We start from the raw sequence: 19,782 nt of genomic DNA on the forward strand, positions 1-19,782 counted from the left end.
TTTACATTTGCACGTAGGTAATGTGAGTCTCTCTGTGTGCACTCAGGGCCGCAAGCCTCTCCTGGAGCATTTTACCTGCTCTCTCAAGACTAGAATCAGGTACAGTTGCAGAAACTCTGTTCAATCTACATGCCTCATCTACAGTCTGCTGCCTTCCTTCGATGGTTGGTGCTGTAGTCAGACGATATTCAGTATTACCATGTCCTACACTGCTTTCATTATCAGAAGGATATGGGTTCGAGCCGCACTGCAGAGGACAGTCGAATGAGATGTTACACCAAGGCCCTGTCTGTCCTCTCAGGTGAAAATAAAGGATCCCACAGCACTATTTAGGAGTTAAGCAGGGGGAGTTCTCTGTGGTGTACTGGCCAATATTTATATCCCCACCAATGTCATTCATTAACAAAAGATGTCGTCATTATCACAATACTGTTTGTGGAAACTGCTGTGTTTCCTACATTACTTGATTGTAAATTGCTTTGGGACATCCTGCGATTTTGATAGGTAGCTACATAAATGCATTGCTTTCAGTGAGTAGCAGAACCATACAGACTGGGAAGATCCCAGCATCACTTCCCAGTTTTGCCAAGCTAACTGACCCCCAAATCAGGAGGGCAGCAGAGGCACTACAAATTTCTCCACTAAATTACGAAGGGTCGTATTCCCGATCTCGAACCATCGAAAGGCATACGCTTGTGTAGGTCGGCAATGATCAGGAATTGCACTGGGAGTGACGGCTTGGATTATGTTCTCCGAGTCTCTGGAGTGGGACATGCCACTGCTGACACTTGCATTAAATACACAAGAGGGCGATTACGGATGGGCAGTAAATGCTGACCTTGCCAGCGATACCCACATCCCATAAATGGATAAAATAAAAACTGGGAAATTGAAGCAAAAGTGAGGTCTAGATTAGGTCCTTTAACATCTAAAAGGTTAATCATTTTGGTTGTGAGTCTCTATTAAACACTGGGTATCACCTGTAAAATTAAGCTGTCTGTACGCTTTCTGGTGCAAAAATACCAAAATGTAGTTGCTGGAAATCTGAAGTAAAAATAGAAAAGGCTGGAAATACTCAGCAGGTTTGGCAGCATCTGTGGAGAGGGAAGCAAAGTTAAAGTTTCAGGTCGATGACACTTTGTTAGAAGGGTCTGACAAAGTTCTGATGAAAGGCTAATGATCTGAAACGTTAACTATCTCTGTCTCCAGTGATGCTGCCTGACCTCTGAGTATTTCCAGCATTGTCTGCTTTTAGTTACACTTTCAGGTGTAGGGGACCAGCTGTGTACCTCCGACCACTACACATTACCTCATTCTCTCGTGTTCTTTTGTAATGTTCTACTGTAATGTTTCCTACATTACAACAGTGATAACACTTGACAAGTACTTCATTGGTTGTAAAGCACTTTGGGGCATCCTGAGATTGTACTATATCTCTTTCTTTTAATTGGACAAATAATGGAGAGTACAGCTCTAGTCACTGAAACGTGGGTGCTCGTTTTCACTGCATCCTTGTGGTCAGTAAGACGAGTTTATCAGTCGGAAATGTTGGAGCACAGGCTGTGTAGAACAGGATCTGGCACTGTTTGCCCGGTCAGCTGGAATCTCCGCAGTGCCTCGGGAATAGAGTTACAGATGTTTGGGACTGAGTTATATGATCCTAATGCCTTGTGATAACATTTAAAAATAATGAACAGCCATGAATGAGGGTTTATTTTAGGGTTGTTTTGTAGCATATGCTCAGCAGTATGAGTGACATGGATTTAATAGAACTCTTCTTGTAAAAGTCCCATTGATGGACTGGAGAAGGATTTCTCATCGCTGTTTCCTGTCTTGAAAGAGGAACTTGCAATTATATAGCACCTTACTCGACCTCAGGGTGCCCCAATGCGCTAGACAACCAATGTTTTGAAGCATGGTCTCTGCTGGAAATTTGGCAGCCAATTTGCGCACAGCAAGCTCCCACAAACAGTAATGAGATAATGACCAGATAATCAGTTTTAGTGATGCTGATTGAGGAATAGTTACTGGCCAGGACACTGGAGAGAACTTCCTTGCTGTCATTCAAAATAGTGCTGTCCACTTGAAAGAGTCAACAGGGCCTCCGTTTAATGCTGCATCCAAAAGACGGCACCTCCGACAGTGCAGCACTCCCTCAGTACTGTACTGAGTGTCAGCCGAGATTGAATGGCAGTATCATCTCCTGTTAATACCAGCAAATTCAGATGTGCAGATGAATAGAGAGGTGAATTTAAACTTTGCATGTGGTATCTAATGATCCTTAATGTTCACATGTTCAACACATGAACACCTCTGGCTAGATCTAATGCTCAGTCATAGTCGGCTCATCGAGCTGGACTGGGCAGAAGACTATGTTTTCACTTTCTGCACCCAGCATTGATATTGTGCTCTGCCAGGTCAGGACTAGTACGGGCTAAAGAAAGACTTGGCGTTTATGTAGTGCCTTATTGCACCTCACAGAAATATGTAACATACTGTGTTTACAGTGCCACTAACACACACACACACAGACCAGAGGGAGTCCTCTGGCTGCGATTTTTGAACACAATGAAAAATATATTGGAAATAAAATGATCACTGGGTGAGAGTGTTTTTCAATGCAATCCAATTTCTGGACCAAACAAATAAAAGCAAAATACTGCAGATGCTGGATACAGAAAATGCTGGAAATGCTCAGCAGGTCAGGCAGCATCTTTGGAGAGAGAAGCAGAGTTAACGTCTCAGGTCAGTGACCTTTCATCAGAACTGGACCAATCTGTTTTTGGTGCTGGTCGAGGATTAAGTACTGGTCTGGCATATTAGAACTCCCTGCTCTTCAAAACAATGCCATGGGATCTCTTACAACTACTTAAGGTCCTTGGGTTTGGATAACTGTGGTTTGGCCCTGTGAGGAGAGTGTAAGAATGTTCTAACAGTTTCACTTCGAGACTCTTGAGCAGCAGTGATAGGTTCTGAGTGTGTCAGACACTCAACTGACCAAATCAACAATGTGTGATTGCTCAGACTGCTTGGAATGGTTCAGGGAGGTTAGTGAACCAGCGTGGGGTTATTGGTACTGTTCTTGACCCTCCAGGTCACAAAAGTCTTGATTTGGCCAAAAACAGAGGCCTCCGAAGCTCTATAAAGAAGCAATAGTGTATGCATTAAGTATTTGGAGAGCAGGATTACTCCGTGATCAGTGACAGATGTTACAGCCATTATTAATGGACAGTGGACATGTTTGGAGCCAAGATGCTGTTGCAGGATTTGGTATTCAATTTTATTTCTATGTGTGTAAACTGAGGAGCAATTACATGAGCTAGGCTTGTATTCCCTGGAATATAGAAGGTTTTAGGGTGATTTGAGAGGTTTTTTAGGATTTTGAAAGCAATTGATAGTATAGATAGAAATGTTTTTTGCTGATGGGGAGGTCTAGGTCAAGGGGATGTATCCTTAAAATTAGAGCCAGGCCATTCAGGGGAGAAGTTAGGAAACATTTCTACACACTTGGGGCGGCGCAGTGGTTAGCACCGCAGCCTCACAGCTCCAGCGACCCAGGTTCAGTTCTGGGTACTGCCTGTGTGGAGTTTGCAAGTTCTACCTGTGACCGTGTGGGTTTCCACCAGGTGCTCTGGATTCCTCCCACAGCCAAAGACTTGTAGGTTGACAGGTAAAGTGGCCATTGTAAATTGCCCCTAGTGTGGGTAGGTGGTGGGGATGTGGTAGGGAATATGGGATTAATGTAGGATTAGTATAAATGGGTGGTTGTTGGTCGGCACAGACTCGGTGGGCCGAAGGGCCTGTTCAGTGCTGTATCTCTAAACTAAACCCCTTCAAGGGTGATGGAAGCTTGGAACTCTCACCGACAAAAGGCAATAGATGCTTAGCTCAATTAATCATTTTAAATCAACTTTTTGCCAAAATATATGGAGTTGGATACAGATCAGCAATGATCTCATTACATAGCAGGACAAACACGAGGGGCTGAATGGCCTCCTTCAGTTCCTTATGTTCCTAAGAAGGGTGTACCTGGTATAAATTCCACATCACAATGGTCAGTTCATGGGTCAACACAGAATTCTACCCACAGATTAAACTTAATGACTCAGTGATGTTGGGAAATGCTCAGGGTTCTTTAACAGAAGAGGTAAAAGAATGGGTCGAACAGGAGAATCAAAAACAAGCAGACATCATCTTCGGACTGGGAGCAAACCCATTGAGACTGAATTCAGGAAAAAGTACCTCTTTATACAAAGTGTTTTGACGATGTGGAATGCACTAGGTCAGGTGCAGAATAGGTTGAGTTGCTTCAGGAAGGGAGATAGGAACTTACTTGGTCCCTAAGGGTATTAAGGCACACGGAGAAGGCATAGGGGATTGGAGTAAAGCGATAGAGTTACCATGTGACAAAATGGCCAAATAGGCTCGAAAGACCGACAGGCGAACTGTTCCTTTGTAATGCACTGACCGGAAGAACAGGCAGTGACTATTCCTTAAATAAAAATTGCTGGAAATGCTCAGCAGGTCAGGCAGCATCTGTGCAGAGGGAAACATTGAAAGGGTGAGATTTTAACTCATTCAAAACTTTACAGAGTTAAAATCAGGCCTGTTAACGTTTCAGGCTGATAACCATTTGTCAGAACTGGAAGAAGTTAGAGATTTAACAGTTCATAAACAAGTTTACTGCATGATCTGTTTTTATTTCACATTTTTGCAGTATTTTACTTTTGTGACGATTCTTTAGTTGCCTCTGGGATTGTTTTTGTTTTGTGACAAATGAAAACATTCCCATATTTACTCAACCCCAACAGCAGGAGTGAGAAGAGAGAGAGATGTAGGACAAGTTGCAAATAAACACAGGAAATGCAGTCAGCATCTGAATGAGGAAGATAAGCCAATGTTACAGGTGCTGACCATCAGTCCAAGTAATGCAGTAATAATAACTTTGGAGGCTGTAGTTCCATTCCTGTTGGGACTCTGTCCTTCAGTGAGAAGCATGGACATGTCTGTGACCTAGTCTATAGTGGGTGTAAGCTTTTCACAGCTAATACTCTGGCAGAGAGGATATCGAGAGTTACACATAGGTTGCGCACAAGCCCATATTTCCCTTCCTCTTGCACACCACAATGATGCCTTTGAGACAATGGTCTTGGCACCCAGAATGGAAGAGAAAAATTTAGACCTGTGGTGGTATTTCATTCAGTGTGAAGAGCTTTCACCACACTCACCAGTGAGTTCTGAATGTGTCACAGTGAGTTCTGAGTGTGTCACAGTGAGTTCTGAGTGTGTCACGCTGAGTTCTGAGTGTGTCACGCTGAGTTCTGAGTGTATTTGTGAGTTCTGAGTGTATTTGTGAGTTCTCAGTGTCACAGTGAGTTCTGAGTATGTCACGCTGAGTTCTGAGTGTATTTGTGAGTTCTGAGTGTATTTGTGAGTTCTCAGTGTGTCACAGTGAGTTCTGAGTATGTCACGCTGAATTCTGAGTGTATCACGCTGAGTTCTGAGTGTATGAGTGAGTTTTGAGTGTTTCACAGTGAGTTCTGAGTGTATAGGTGAGTTTTGAGTGTGCTACAGTGAGTTCTGAGTGTGTCACAGATGTGACCAGTCCTCTGTTACTTATTGCTGAGATATCCTGGATCTAAATGTTTGTGTTCATGTCTAGATCATGCACTGGAGAGAATAAAGTGTTTTTTCATACGGTTTAGTCTGACTCAATTTTTCCATGAAAAAAAAATAACAAGGAATAAGGACTTATTTTCATTTTACTGCACAAAATATTGGAAAACAAACCAACCCCTTAATGGTCAGTGTTAAAAACTGATTGACAGTGGCAAGTGCAGCTCGAGAATCAGTCAACTGCATCCATGTCAGTGTCTTCTGTTCTCTCCACAACTCCCACTGGGCCAGGACTTGCCTCTTCTGTAGAAGCTCTTGTTTCCTGAGCAGCGTCTGGAACTGCAGGTGGAGTAGGAGCTGGAGCAGGAGTGAAATTCAGTACTGAAACTGGAGTAGGAGTAGGAGCAGAATTCAGTACTGATACTGGAGTAGGAGCTGGAGCAGGAGCGGAATTCAGTACTGAAACTGGAAGTGGAGCAGGAGCAGAATTCAGTACTGAAACTGGAAGTGAAGCAGGAGCTGGAGCAGGAGCAGAATTCAGTACTGAAACTGGAAGTGGAGCAGGAGCAGAATTCAGTACTGAAACTGGAAGTGGAGCAGGAGCAGAATTCAGTACTGAAACTGGAAGTGAAGCAGGAGCTGGAGCAGGAGCGGAATTCAGTACTGAAACTGGAGCAGGAGCTGGAGCAGGAGCGGAATTCAGTACTGAAACTGGAAGTGGAGCAGGAGCTGGAACTGGAAGTGGAGCAGATGCAGGAGCGAGAGCTGAAACCGGAGCGAGAGCTGGAGTGGGTGTTTCTGCGGCACTGCATGTCCCTTTCTGGTTATCTTCTAATGGGGACCTTAAAGTCTCCGTGATAGACAGTGGACTTTCTGCCTCGGACTCTGAAGAAGCATTGTCGTCCTTTATGCCATCCTTCTGGACAGCCTCTTTGACACAATGTACCACTTTGAATGCCATGGCCAGATCCTGCAGGCGGCTTTCTCCCAAAGTGGAACCCACTATTGTCTTAACTTTCTTCTCCTCCTCCTCTTCGATGCTCCCTGCCTCATCTGCCTGGGTCTTGGGTTCATCCGCCTTGAAGCGCACATTCATTATCCTTTTGTAGAGCTCAGTCCTTTCCTCCTGAAGTGCCCTGCAAAGGCTTTCCAACTTCTGGATCTTCAGCTGAAAGCATTCGTACTCCTTGGATCTAATTTCTCTCTGTAACAGAGGGCACCAGGATAAGAATCATAGAATCACAGTGCTGAAGGATGCTATTTGACCTAATTGTGCCTGTGCTGGCTCTTTGAAAGAGCTATCCAATTAGTCCCACTCCCCCCGCTCTTTCTGCACATCTCTGCAAATTGTTGCCTTTCAAGTATTTATCCAATTCCCTTTTGAAAGTTACTATTGAGTCTGCTTCCACCGCCCTTTCAGGCAGCATTTCATAAGCTAAATACAAAGGAGAGTTTGGGCATCTCCTCTGAGGGGTCTGTTGTACTGCAGGTACTTGGTTCGACAGCAGTTTGTGCTAAATATGACATGGAGCCAGTAGACCTGAGATATACTCATCGCTTGGGGCAATTGAGCACTGTGCACATACCCTGGCCAAACTTCACCAGAAACTCTAATAGTTTCCTTTGTCAGCTTTTCAGTTTCATCGGCTTTCTGTTCTAATACACATTTAGACTTTGCACATTCTGCCTTTTTGAACATCATATCCTCCCATTCACCATGAGCAATTCCACAGGAGATCAGGTGTCAGCTGTGGCTCAGTTGGTAGCAATCTCTACCTCTGAGTCAGAAGGTTGTGGGTTAAGTGCCACTGCAGAGAGTTGAGCACATAATCTAGGCTAACACTCCAGTACAATGTTGGAGGTGCCGTCTTTCAGATGAGACGTTAAACTGAGGTCCCGTCTGCCCTCTAAGCTGGGTATAAACAAAAATCCCACAGCACTATTTCGAAGAAGAGAAAAGGGAGTACTCCCTGGTGTCCGGCCCCGTATTTATCCCACAGCCAACATCACTTAATAAAAGGTAATCTGGTCGTTTATCACATCGCTGCTGTGGGAGCTTGCTGTGCGCAAATTGGCTGCTGTATTTCCTACATTACAACCATGACCACACTTTAAAAGTGCTTCATTGGCTGTAAAGTGCTTTGGGATGTCCTGAGGCCATGAAAGGTGCTATATAAATGAAAGTCATACCTTTCATTAGGGATCCACAGGGATGGCCAGACTGTTTTGTGGTTCATGCTACTAAGACTTGAAAGCCACACAGAAAATTTCAATTAACATTACCAATGAATTGTATTTAAAAAAAATCAGAATGTGGGCGTCGCTGTCAAGGCCAACGTTTATTCCCATCTCTAGTTGTCTCAAAACAATGGTGATGGTAGCTGTGTTCTTGAGCTACTACACTCTCTGTGATTTGTAGCAGTCATCCATCACTCCTGTGGGACTCAAGTCACATATAGACCAGACTGGGTAAGGACGGCATGTTTCCTTTCTTTAAAGGACACTAGTGAATTGCTTGAGATTTTAAAACAATCTTTTTTTTATTTGTTCATGGGATATGAGTGTCACTGGCTGGGCCGACATGTATTGCCCATTCCTAATTGCCCTTGAACTGAGTGGTTTGTTAGGCCATTTCAGAGGACAGTTAAGAGTCAACCACATTGTTGTGAATTGGGAGTCATATGTAGGCCAGACCAGGTAAGGATGGCAGATTTCCTTCCCTAAAGGACATGAGCGAACCAGATGGGTTTCATGGTCACCATTAGACTAGCTTTTTTTTAAATTGCAGATTTTTATTAATTGAATTCCAATTTCACCATCTGCCATGGTGGGATTCAAACCCCTGCCCCCAGAGCACTAGCCTGGACCTCTGCATTACTAGTCCAATGATATTACCACCACACCACTGTCTCCCCCAGTCACTTTTACTGAGAGAAGCTTTGGATTTCCAGAATTGCTTCTTGAAGCTGTATTCAAAGTCTCATTCTGCAATGATGAAACCTTCTCTGGATTGATTAATCCAAGCCTCCAGGTTACTAGTCCAGTAACACAACCACTACACTTCTGTACCTCCTTTTGCGTACATCTCAAGCAACGTTATGAGGTAGATCTCGGTTTCATCATTTAGGATCTATTGACCAGTGGGGCAACAGCTTTAAGCACAACTCAAAACAAACCAAGAGACACATGGTATTGGAACTGGGCAGAGCAGTGAATAGGAGACACAAGGTTTCCTGAGCTGGAATCTCAGAGATAGTGGGCCGCACGTCCACTGTCCATAGGGTGGACACCCTATGCTCGTCTGTTCAAGAACAAGTTCCAGCCCTGAAACCTTGTAGGTTAGGGGTTGGTGGGGTGCAATTCTGATAGTCTCCAAGTCTTCCACGCTGTAACTCTGGCATGGGAATTGCCCCCCCCCCTACAACCACTGCCTCTATCCCAAGGAGAAATGGTGAAGGCTTGGTACACTCCGCTGCTAGCTGCCTTAGAAACAATTGAATTGGCTGCTCTGTCAATGAGGTCAAAGCTTTACAAACTGGAAATTGTGACTTGTAAGAAATAAACGCCTGTTTTCAATGTATGGATAAATCCTCACCTCATCAATCATGTCCAGAAGAGCTTTGTTGCAGGATTCCCACTTAGTTTTCCACATTACTGTCTCCTTTTCAAGTTTCTTCATCCTCTTTGTCATCTATAAGGGCACAAATAAGGGTGTTATAGTCTGAGCTGCACATGTCAGATTGGCTCAGTGCTAGTACTCTCACTCCCCTGAGCCAGCTAGATAGTGGGTTCAAGTCCCCACTTCTGTAACCTGAGCACATAATCTAAGCCGACATTTTATTATATGTTAAACCCGAGGCCCTGCCTGCCTGTTTAGGTGGATGTAACTGATTCCATGGTATTGCTTAAAAGAACTCTAGGGGAGTTACCAATGCTGATTTTATGCTTCAATCTACTCCAGCAATATCGAATAACTGGTCATTTTTTGCATTGCTGAGACCTTGCAGAAGTAATTCATCGATTGTGCATCACTTTAGGATTTAGCTGTGAAGTGTGATATATAAATTCAAGTTCTTTCCTTCTTTAAGCAGAATCAATAGAACATTTTGCCCAGCCAGCTCATCCCCTCTCAATCGATGAAATCCATCTATCTAACATGTTCCCATATCCCTCAGTTACTACATTACAATGATAACTACTCTTCAAACAGTCCTTCATTGGGTGTAAAGCGCTTTGGGATGTTCTGAGTTCTTTCTTTAAGTAGGGTTCCAGATGAAGAACATTCACGATTGCCCCAAGGATTTAATTTGTCTGCCAAGACTCCAGGGGGAATTTGCGTGAAGCTCAGTCCACGAGCCTGACCAGAAGTGAACATGGTAGCAGACATAGGGCTACAACACTCTAAACACTCAGTGTTCTGACCCACTTTCACTGCCAGAAAGGCTTCCCACCCAGGAGTCTCACAACATGATCCCGCTCCCCTTCCTTTCCCAAATCAATCGAGCAAAGTTACACCAAAGTGTCCATGCTTCCATGATAACTGAGCGATCTGCCCTTGTCCTTCAATTGCATGATTGGTTTGCTCTCTGACCTTTTCCATGTCCTGCTTGAAGCTGCCGAACGTTTCGTTGCTTTTTGTCAGTGTCCCCTGGAACTCCTCGAACTTCTCAGAGTACAGCTTGAGCTGGAAAGAGATCAGGGGGCACACATCAGCTCTGGAGAGGGAGTTCCTATTGAAAGCAGTAGTTAAGTGTTGGTTCAGCAGCTAGCACTCTCGCTTTGAGTCATGAAGGTGGTGGTGACATCAAATACCCCCCCCCCCCCACTCCAGGCTGACACTTTAAATCAGTACCGAGGGCGTGCTGCATTGTCAGAGGTGCTGCCTTTTGGATGAGAATGTCAAACTGAGGCCGTGTCTAACTGTTCAAGTGGATGTAAGAGATCCCATGGCCCTATATGAAGAACAGGAGCGTTCTCCTAGTGAGGTAGCTGATCTCATGTAGTTACACACTCACGTTTCCAGCAACCAACAGTATTTGATCATCTATGTCCCAGGCATGAGATTTTGATCCAGCTGTGTCTAACTTTTATAGATCGTACTGGATACCATGTTTGCTGGGAGTCTCTTCCATAATGTTCGGGGGCAAAACATTTCTACACATCTCAAGTCTTGCTTGAGGTTTCTCGCTTGTGTTCCTTAGTTCTCTGTTCAGAGTTTAATCCTTTTGCATTTACACAGTCCATGTATTTCAACATTATAAAGAACTTGATCATGTCCCCTATCATTGCATGCAGTTAACTTAAGGGTTAGGGGAAAGTTATCGAAACTTAACTGCCCAGGAAGATTTGGACACTTTCCTGAGAGACTGGATAGGTTGGGTAGGCTGTGCTGGGTGTATATGGCTGATGAAAGGATGGGTTTGATGGTTTGAACAGCAGTATTGCTTTGTACATTTTAGGCTAAATCCCATGAGATGTTAGTGACAAACACATTTGCACATTACTTAACTAAATGGGTTTAAAACAGGAAACGTGATCAAAATAGCAGAGAAATCTCATGCAAGTGCATTAGCTTATTGTGTTGCTAAGCTGGCACAAGGCAATTTCAATGCACCAATTATTTGTTTCATTATGCGGACAGGCATCAGTTTAGGCCAAAGTGTCAGTCAGATCAGCAGAATAGTGTTTGTTATCATACGTAGAATCATAGGCACTGGATGCGGCTGGCCATTTGGCCCACTGTGTCTCTCAGTGCTAGCCCTTCAGTTGGAGCGTTCTACTCCAATCCCATGTCATCGCCCATTTCCCACGTCTTTTATATTCTTTACATTAAAATGATGATCTAGCCCCTTCCTCAATAGCCACTTGTGGGCAGGCATTCCACGTCCTCAGGACCTTCATCCATCTAGTCAATCCAGAGCCTACTTCCCTACATTACTGACTCACCGAGCATGTTTCTTTCCCTCAGGAGTCACTGCTGAAATGGTGCAGGAATTCCGTAAAATATTTGGGATTGAACAATTTGGAAGTGGAGCATTATAGTGAGCTACGCTGCCCTATTGCTCTTTCAGAGAGCCAGTGCAGACACAATGGGCCGAATGGCCTCCTTCTGCACTGTAACAATTCTGTGATTCTATGTCAGCAGGAAAACATGATTCAATCTCACGTATCATTCTCAATGCCACATTTCATTCAGGACCATTAAGATAGAAAATTTTCTATTCCTGCTAACTGCACTATAACAACAAAAATAACAGTACAACCAATGGGCATTACGGATAAACAATGTGCTTTAAGATTCACCTTAAGCTTAAATGTTAACCATGGCTCAGTGGGCAGCACACTCACCTCTGATTCAGAAGGTTGTGCATTTGAGTCCCACTCCAGAGACTTAAACACAAAAAAAACAGGCTGACACTTCCCAGTGCAGTACTGAGGGAGTGCTGCACTGTTGGAAGTGCCATCTCTTCGTTGTGATGTTAAACAATGGCCCTGTCTGCCCTCTCAGGTGAGCATAAAAGATCCTGTGATACTATTTTGGAGAAGAGCAGGGGAGATCTTCCCAGAGTCCTAACCAATAATTATCGCTCAATGAAACATCACTAGAACAGATTTTCTTGCCATTGAGGGACCTTGATGCAGTGTTTATTACATTACAACAGTAACTACACTTTGAAAATGTACTTAATTGCCTGGAGAGCAATTTGGTTCGTCCTAAGGTTGTGAAAAACACTTAAGAAATGCAAGCTTAAAAAAAGATGTATGTATTTTATGTACTCACAATATATATATTTTTAAACATTGCTGAATTGTTGCAGTTAACTGTCCGATGTGTTGTTCACAGTCTGTTGATTAATATGAATTTATGAAATGAGAGATGGCAATGGAGTTGGGACATGGATTTCAGAAACTTGCTCCATAGCGTAACATAGTGGAAAAAGCCTGTAACTACATTGTGACAGTTGACATAGCAAAATTGAATGGAATAACTTACAATGGTAAAAGCTGACACAAAAGAATGACCAACAACAGTGACAACACAAAATAAAGAAAAGCACACCCTATGGCAAATTTGCAGTGTTGGTCAGTGAGTAGCAGTCTTGCCTCTCTGTTTGAAGAATGTGGGTTCAAGCCCCACTCTAGGCACTTGAGCCCAGAATCCAGGCTGACACTCCAGTGCAGTACTGAGGGAGTGCTGTATTGTTGGTGGTGCCAACAGATGAAGCATTAAAATGGAGGTCCCTTCTGCCTGTTCAGGTGAGATCCCATGACACTATTTGAAAACAGCTGAGGAGTTCTCCTCAATGTCTTGGCTGATATTTATTTCTCAACTGACATCATTAAAGCAGATTAACATACCATTTATCTCATTGGTGTTTGTGAGGACTTTGCTGTTTGCAAAGAGTCTACCATGTTTCACTACAAAACAACAGTGAATACTTCATAATAATATATAATACAATAACAACTTTTATTTATATAGTGCCTTTAACATAATAAAAATTCACAAGGCACTTTACACTTTACAAAGTAAGACACCGACACACAAAACGGGATATTAGGTCAGATGACCAAAAGCTTGGTCAAAGAGGTAGGTTTTAAGGAGTGTCTTAAAGGAGGAAACTGAGGGGGAGAGGTGTAGGGAGGGAATTCCAGAGCTTGGGGCCTAGGGAACTGAAGGCATGGCCACCAATGGTGGAGTGATTAAAACAGGGATGCACAAGAGGCCAGAATTAGAGAAGCACAGATATCTTGGAGGGTTATGGGGCTGGAGGAGATGACAGAGATAGGGAGGGGTGAGGCCATGGAGGAATTTGAAAACAAGGATGAGAATTTTAAAATCAAGATGTTGCTTGACTGGGAGCCAATGTAGGTCAGTGAGCACAGGGGTGATCAGGAAACGGGACTTGGTGCGAGTTAAGACATCGGCAGCAGAGTTTTGGATCTTAGTGATGGCATGAATATGAGGTCGAAGCTCATCTCGGGGTCAAATGTGACACTGTGGTTGCGAACAGACTGATTGCTGATTAAAATAACCCACTGTATGTTAGAGCTGTGTGGATTAGTATGGCTTCCAGATGGAAAGCTTGCACTCTACCACACAAATGTAAGGAGACTGAAGGTCAATCAGCAAGCCTCGGCTGGCACACCATGCAGTGTTGCACAATTCACCTGGGCCTTGAGCAGGGTTTCTTGTTCCTTCATGATGTTGGTTTGCAGCTTCCACTCAGATGCTTGATTCAGTAGCTGTTTGAAGAGCAAGGAGAGAGAGATTGCAAACGATAATTTTAGCGTGAGTTCCACTGTGTAAAAGAAAAAGTCAGTATTTCAAGCAAATTTTCGGACTCCTCGGGAGCCATGTTGAATATACAAAATTGGCGTTAAGCTTTCCGTACACCTCATAACGGCTGGAGCATGATGACCAGACATGGTCCTTTCACGTCCCACTCCCCTACCCATCTCCCCAGCACCTCCACTGCACCCCAATGCACATAGTGGGATGACATTGACAAGGATGTAGTGCTGTTTGTTTGACTGAAGGACTTGGTCATTCCTTCATTGAAGCTGCCCAATATCCTGGTGTTCTGAGTTATAGATACACATTGAAAGATGTATTACTGACTCAGATGTTGATCAAATTCCCATGGGCTACTATGTACAGCTCTGGTCACCTGCTGATAAAAAGGGATAGGAAAGATTGAATGGTCGACTCCTGTTCCTATGTGTCGATGAGCCCATGGTTGGTACCACTAGCTGAACCAATGGTTGACCAATAGTTATAAACCACTGTGTGAACCAATCATTGGCCAATACTTGCATATTCCTTTTCTCGCTGATGTCGTTCCTCTGCCTCCTTCATTAGCTCCTGTGCCTGTAGGAGTTTCGCGTCAACCAGTTGTTGCTGCAGATCCCTGTGCTTGAAGATCTTCTCTAAGTGCTGCAGAAAAGATTAGACGCACAGGCAGACAAAACGGTAAATAACTGCACCCAGGATAGGCCCAAAGACAGGCTGCAACAGGCTTGAGAGCTACTGCAAACCTGATGAACACAGTCCCAGTTTCCCTCTATCCTTTGATCACACTTCATTAGAACATCTAACAGTGTGGATCTAGCAGAATTACTGGCAGCAGACAAAATCTGGTCATGAAATTCTGCAAGGTGTTATTAGTGTGTGAACACCCAACACCTTCCTTGAAATACATTTGACTGCTAATACAGTCAGGACTTCATTCATGGCAAACCTTCTCAAGGGCAATTAGGGATGGGCAATAAATACTGGCCTAGCCAGCGATGCTCACATTCCATGAATTAATTTAAAAAAGCAGACTCCCATGCATGCGTGCAGCATGGGAGAAATTCCACAGGGTTCTCCTGATCTCCTGCTATAACTTCAGGATTGTCCTTGAGGCTCCAGGAATTAAAGATTAATCTCCTGGACACGGCTGCGAGCAAGGCTGAGAAAAATCATAGGGGAATTAAGAGAAAATTCAATTTCATTAAGCCTTTTATTTTGTCCCAGAATGAAACCTCCAGAAGTTGGTAACCCTGGTTGCTGTGTGTACTAGCAGAATCCTGATTCCTGCCTGCGTTTATTACCTCCTCCCGTGTATCGTACTGCTCAATGACAGTTTTCAGTTTGCTGGCGAGCTCAGTGTTTTCCTCGCACAGTTTGACATTCCGTTGGCTGTGCTGGTCTATCTGTGCCTGGATATCCAACAAAGTGTCCTGAAAATGTTTGGTCACCTCTTTGCGTTTTTCCTCTTCCTCTCTTGCTCTCTGCAAGCTCTCCTCCTGCTCAGGAGACAAGAAACAGATTGCATTGGCTTCAAGGACCAGAAGAGAAGACAAGAAAGGTATGTCTACAATTTTTGCCTTCCCTTCATTAATATGATCAACCCCCTCACCTGTATGATCAACTCCTTCACCTGTATGATCAACCCCTTCACCTGTATAATCAAACCCCCCTCACCTGTATGATCAAACCCCTCACCTGTATGATCAAACCCCTCACCTGTATGATCAAATCCTTCATCAGTATGATCAACCCCTCACCTGTATGATCAACCCCTCACCTGTATGATCAAACCCCTCACCTGTATGATCAAACTCCCCTCACCTGTATGATCAAACCCTTCACCTGTATGATCAAACCCACTCACCTGTATGATCAAACCCCTTACCTCTATGATCAAACCCCTTACCTGTATGATCAAACCCTTCACCTGTATGATCAAATCCTTCACCTGTATGATCAAACCCCTTACCTGTATGATCAAACCCCTTACCTGTATGATCAAACCTCTCACCTGTATGATCAACCCCTTCACCTGTATGATCAAATCCTTCACCTGTATGATCAAACCCCCTCACCTGTATGATCAAATCCTTCACCTGTATGATCAACCCCTTCACATGTATGATCAAATCCTTCACCTGTATGACCAAACCCCTCACCTGTATGATCAAACCCTCCACCTGTATGATCAAATCCCTCACCTGTATGATCAAACCCCTCACCTGTATGATCAAATCCTTCACCTGTATGATCAACCCCTTCACATGTATGATCAAATCCTTCACCTGTATGACCAAACCCCTCACCAGGGATAACCCTGGGAATTATAGACCAGTCAGTCTTACGTCAGTAGTGTGCAAATTATTGGCGAGGATTCTGAGAGACAGGATTTATGATTATTTGGAAAGGCATGGTTTGATTAGAGACAGTCAGCATGGCTTTGTGAGGGGCAGGTCATGCCTCACAAGCCTTATTGAATTCTTTGAAGATGTAACAAAACACATTGATGAAGGAAGAGCAGTGGATGTGGTGTATATGGATTTTAGCAAGGCGTTTGATAAGGTTCCCCATGGTAGGCTCATTCAGAAAGTAAGGAGGCATGGGATACAGGGAAAGTTGGCTGTCTGGATACAGAATTGGCTGGTCCATAGAAGTCAGAGGGTGGTAGTAGATGGAAAGTATTCAGCATGGAGCTCGGTGACCAGTGGTGTTCCACAAGGATCTGTTCTGGGACCTCTGCTCTTTGTGATTTTTATAAATGACTTGGATGAGGAAGTGGAAGGCTGGGTTAGCAAGTTTGCCGATGACACGAAGGTTGCTGGAGTTGTGGATAGTGTGGAAGGCTGTTCTAGGTTGCAACGGGACATTGACAGGATGCAGAGCTGGGCTGAGAAGTGGCAGATGGAGTTCAACATGGAAAAGTGTGAAGTGATTCATTTTGGAAGGTCGAATTTGAATGCAGAATACAGGCTTAAAGACAGGATTCTTGGTAGTGTGCAGGAACAGAGGGATCTTGGGGTCCATGTCCATAGATCGCTCAAAGTTGCCACCCAAGTTGATAGGGTTGTTAAGAAGGCGTATGGTGTGTTGGCTTTCATTAATAGGGGAATTGAGTTTAAGAGCCGCGAGGTTAAGCTGCAGCTCTATAAGGCCCTGGTTCGACCACACTTGGAATATTGTGTTCAGTTCTGGTCGCCTCATTATAGGAAGGATGTGGAAGCTTTAGAGAGGGTGCAGAGGAGATTTACCAGGATGCTGCCTGGACTGGAGGGCATGTCCTACGAAGAAAGATTGAGGGAGCTAGGGCTTTTCTCATTGGAGCGTAGAAGGATGAGAGGTGACTTGATAGAGGGGTACAAGATGATGAGAGGCATAGATAGAGTGGATAGTCAGAGACTTTTTCCCAGGGTGGAAAGGGCTATCACCAGGGGGCATAATTTTAAGGTGATTGGAGGAAGGTTTCGGGGAGATGTCAGAGGTAGGTTCTTTACACAGAGAGTGGTGGGTGCGTGGAATGCACTGCCAGCGGTGGTAGTAGAAGCAGATACATTAGGGGCATTTAAGCGACTCTTGGATAGGTACATGGATGATAGTAGAATGAAGGGTAGGTAGTTAGTTTGATATTAGAGTAGGTTAAATGTTCGGCACAACATCGTGGGCCGAAGGGCCTGTACTGTGCTGTACTGTTCTATGTTCTGTATGATCAAACCCTCCACCTGTATGATCAAACCCTTCACCTGTATGACCAAACCCCTCACCTGTCTGACCAAACCCCTCACCTGTCTGATCAAACCCTTCACCTGTATGATCAAACCCCCTCTACCTGTCTGATCAAACCCTCCACCTGAATGATCAACCCCTCACCTGTATGATCAAACCCCCTCACCTGAATGATCAAACCCGCCTCACCTGTATGATCAAACCCCCCCTCACCAGAATGATCAAACCCGCCTCACCTGTAAGATCAAACCCCCTTCACCTGTATGATCAAACCCCCCTCACCTGTATGATCAAACCCCCTCACCTGAATGATCAAACCCGCCTCACCTGTATGATCAAACCCCCCTCACCTGAATGATCAAACCCGCCTCACCTGTATGATCAAACCCCCCTCACCTGTATGATCAAACCCCCCTCACCTGTATGATCAAACCCCCCTCACCTGTATGATCAAACCCCCCTCATCTGTATGATCAAACCCCCCTCATCTGTATGATCAAACCCCCCCTCACCTGTGTGATCAAACCCTCCACCTGTATGTCAAACCCTCCACCTGAATGATCAATACCCTCCACCTGTATGATCAAACCCCCCTCACCTGTATGATCAAACCCCCCTCACCTGTGTGATCAAACCCTCCACCTGTATGATCAAACCCTCCACCTGAATGATCAATACCCTCCACCTGAATGATCAAACCCCCTCACCTGTATGATCAAACCCCCTCACCTGTATGATCAAACCCCCCTCACCTGTATGATCAAACCCTTCACCTGTGTGATCAAACCCTTCACCTGTGTGATCAAACCCTCCACCTGTATGATCAAACCCTCCACCTGCATGATCAAACCCTCCACCTGCATGATCAAACCCTCCACCTGCATGATCAAACCCTCCACCTGAATGATCAAACCCTCCACCTGTATGATCCAGGTCTGAGATCTCCTAAAGTGGCATTAACCTCATAGAAACATTTTAGGCAACGCCTCCTTTTCTCTCTATCAGTCGATCAGTGGCTCAGGTGAGATGTATCAATGAGATTTCAACCATTATGTGTGTTTTGCAAAGCCGCCATTTAATTTGTTCTTCCTTTTTTCTGATGGCAGAGTGCTTTTAAACTTGGAACCACCCCCCCAGTGCCACTAACCTTGAGAGTCTTATTGTGTCTCTGGAGTTCCCGGCACAGGCTCTCGAGCTTGCTGCGAGCTAGGACAGCCCTGCTGTGCTCACTCTGCAGATGGTTCTTCTCCTTGGCGAGTTGTGCCAGCTTCCCCTGCAGCATCTTCCTCTGTTTCTGCTCTCCGCGGTACTCTTCCAGCTGCACCCAGAGAATGGTCAGTGAACATTGGAGAACGCTGGGGATCATCGGGGAACGTGGGGTTTGCTGAGGATTACCAGGGAGCATTGGGGAATGTGGGGGATCACTGGGAAACACTGGGGATCACCAGGGAATGCCAGGGATCAGTGAGGAGTGCCAGGATCACTGGGGAACACTAGGGAATGCTGAGGATCACCAGGAAATACCAAGAATGCTGGAGATCAATGGGGAACACCAAGAATTCTGGAGATCAATGGGGAACACCGGAAATGCTGAAGATCAATGGGGAACACCAGAGAATGCTGGAGATGAAAGTGGGCACAACAATGTGGACACTGAGATGGTTGACAGTGCCATTTGCTTCCCTATTTTTTCACACACAAGCTGCTCATCATAAACTTGAGCTCAGCTGCCTGTGTCCGAACTCACGTCAAGTTCCATTTATCCATCACCCCTGTGCTTTCTAACCTATAATAAATAGCTCCCGGTCTGTCAATGGCGTGATTTTAAAATTCTCATCTTTGTTTTCAAATCCCTCCATGGCCTCACTCCTCCCTATCTGTGTAACCTCCTCCCGCCCCACAACTGCCTCATCTCTGCACTCCTGCAATTCTGGCCTCTTTAGCATCTCTGATTTTAGTCACTCCACCATTGGTGGCTGCGCCTTCGGCTGCCTGGGCTCTCAGCTGTAGAATTCCCTCCCTAAACCTTTCCGCCTATCTCTCTTCCTTTAAGATGCTCCTTAAAAACCTACCTTTTTGACCATGCTTTTGGTCACCTGTTCTAATATCTCCTTATGTGGCTGGGTGTCAAATGTTTTGATAACACCCCT

The 19,782-nt window shown here is 44.7% G+C and overlaps 1 protein-coding gene across 1 annotated transcript in view; it reads right to left on the reverse strand.

The window, feature by feature from the left end:
* Positions 1-5,692: 5,692 nt before the first annotated feature.
* The window catches only part of txlnba (taxilin beta a), a 78,882-nt gene continuing 64,792 nt past the window's right edge, over positions 5,693-19,782 (reverse strand). Inside the window, exons 4-11 of the mRNA XM_068045541.1 lie at positions 18,780-18,950; positions 15,214-15,408; positions 14,435-14,554; positions 13,789-13,863; positions 10,208-10,300; positions 9,212-9,307; positions 6,340-6,820; positions 5,693-5,991 (exon numbers count right to left, since the gene is read on the reverse strand). Of these exons, the coding sequence (XP_067901642.1) occupies positions 5,849-5,991; positions 6,340-6,820; positions 9,212-9,307; positions 10,208-10,300; positions 13,789-13,863; positions 14,435-14,554; positions 15,214-15,408; positions 18,780-18,950 (1,374 nt within the window). The 3' untranslated portion in view covers positions 5,693-5,848. The remainder of the gene's footprint in view (positions 5,992-6,339; positions 6,821-9,211; positions 9,308-10,207; positions 10,301-13,788; positions 13,864-14,434; positions 14,555-15,213; positions 15,409-18,779; positions 18,951-19,782) is intronic.

Source organism: Heterodontus francisci, chromosome 13 (genome assembly GCF_036365525.1).
Source record: "Heterodontus francisci isolate sHetFra1 chromosome 13, sHetFra1.hap1, whole genome shotgun sequence".
Lineage (NCBI taxonomy): Eukaryota > Metazoa > Chordata > Chondrichthyes > Heterodontiformes > Heterodontidae > Heterodontus > Heterodontus francisci.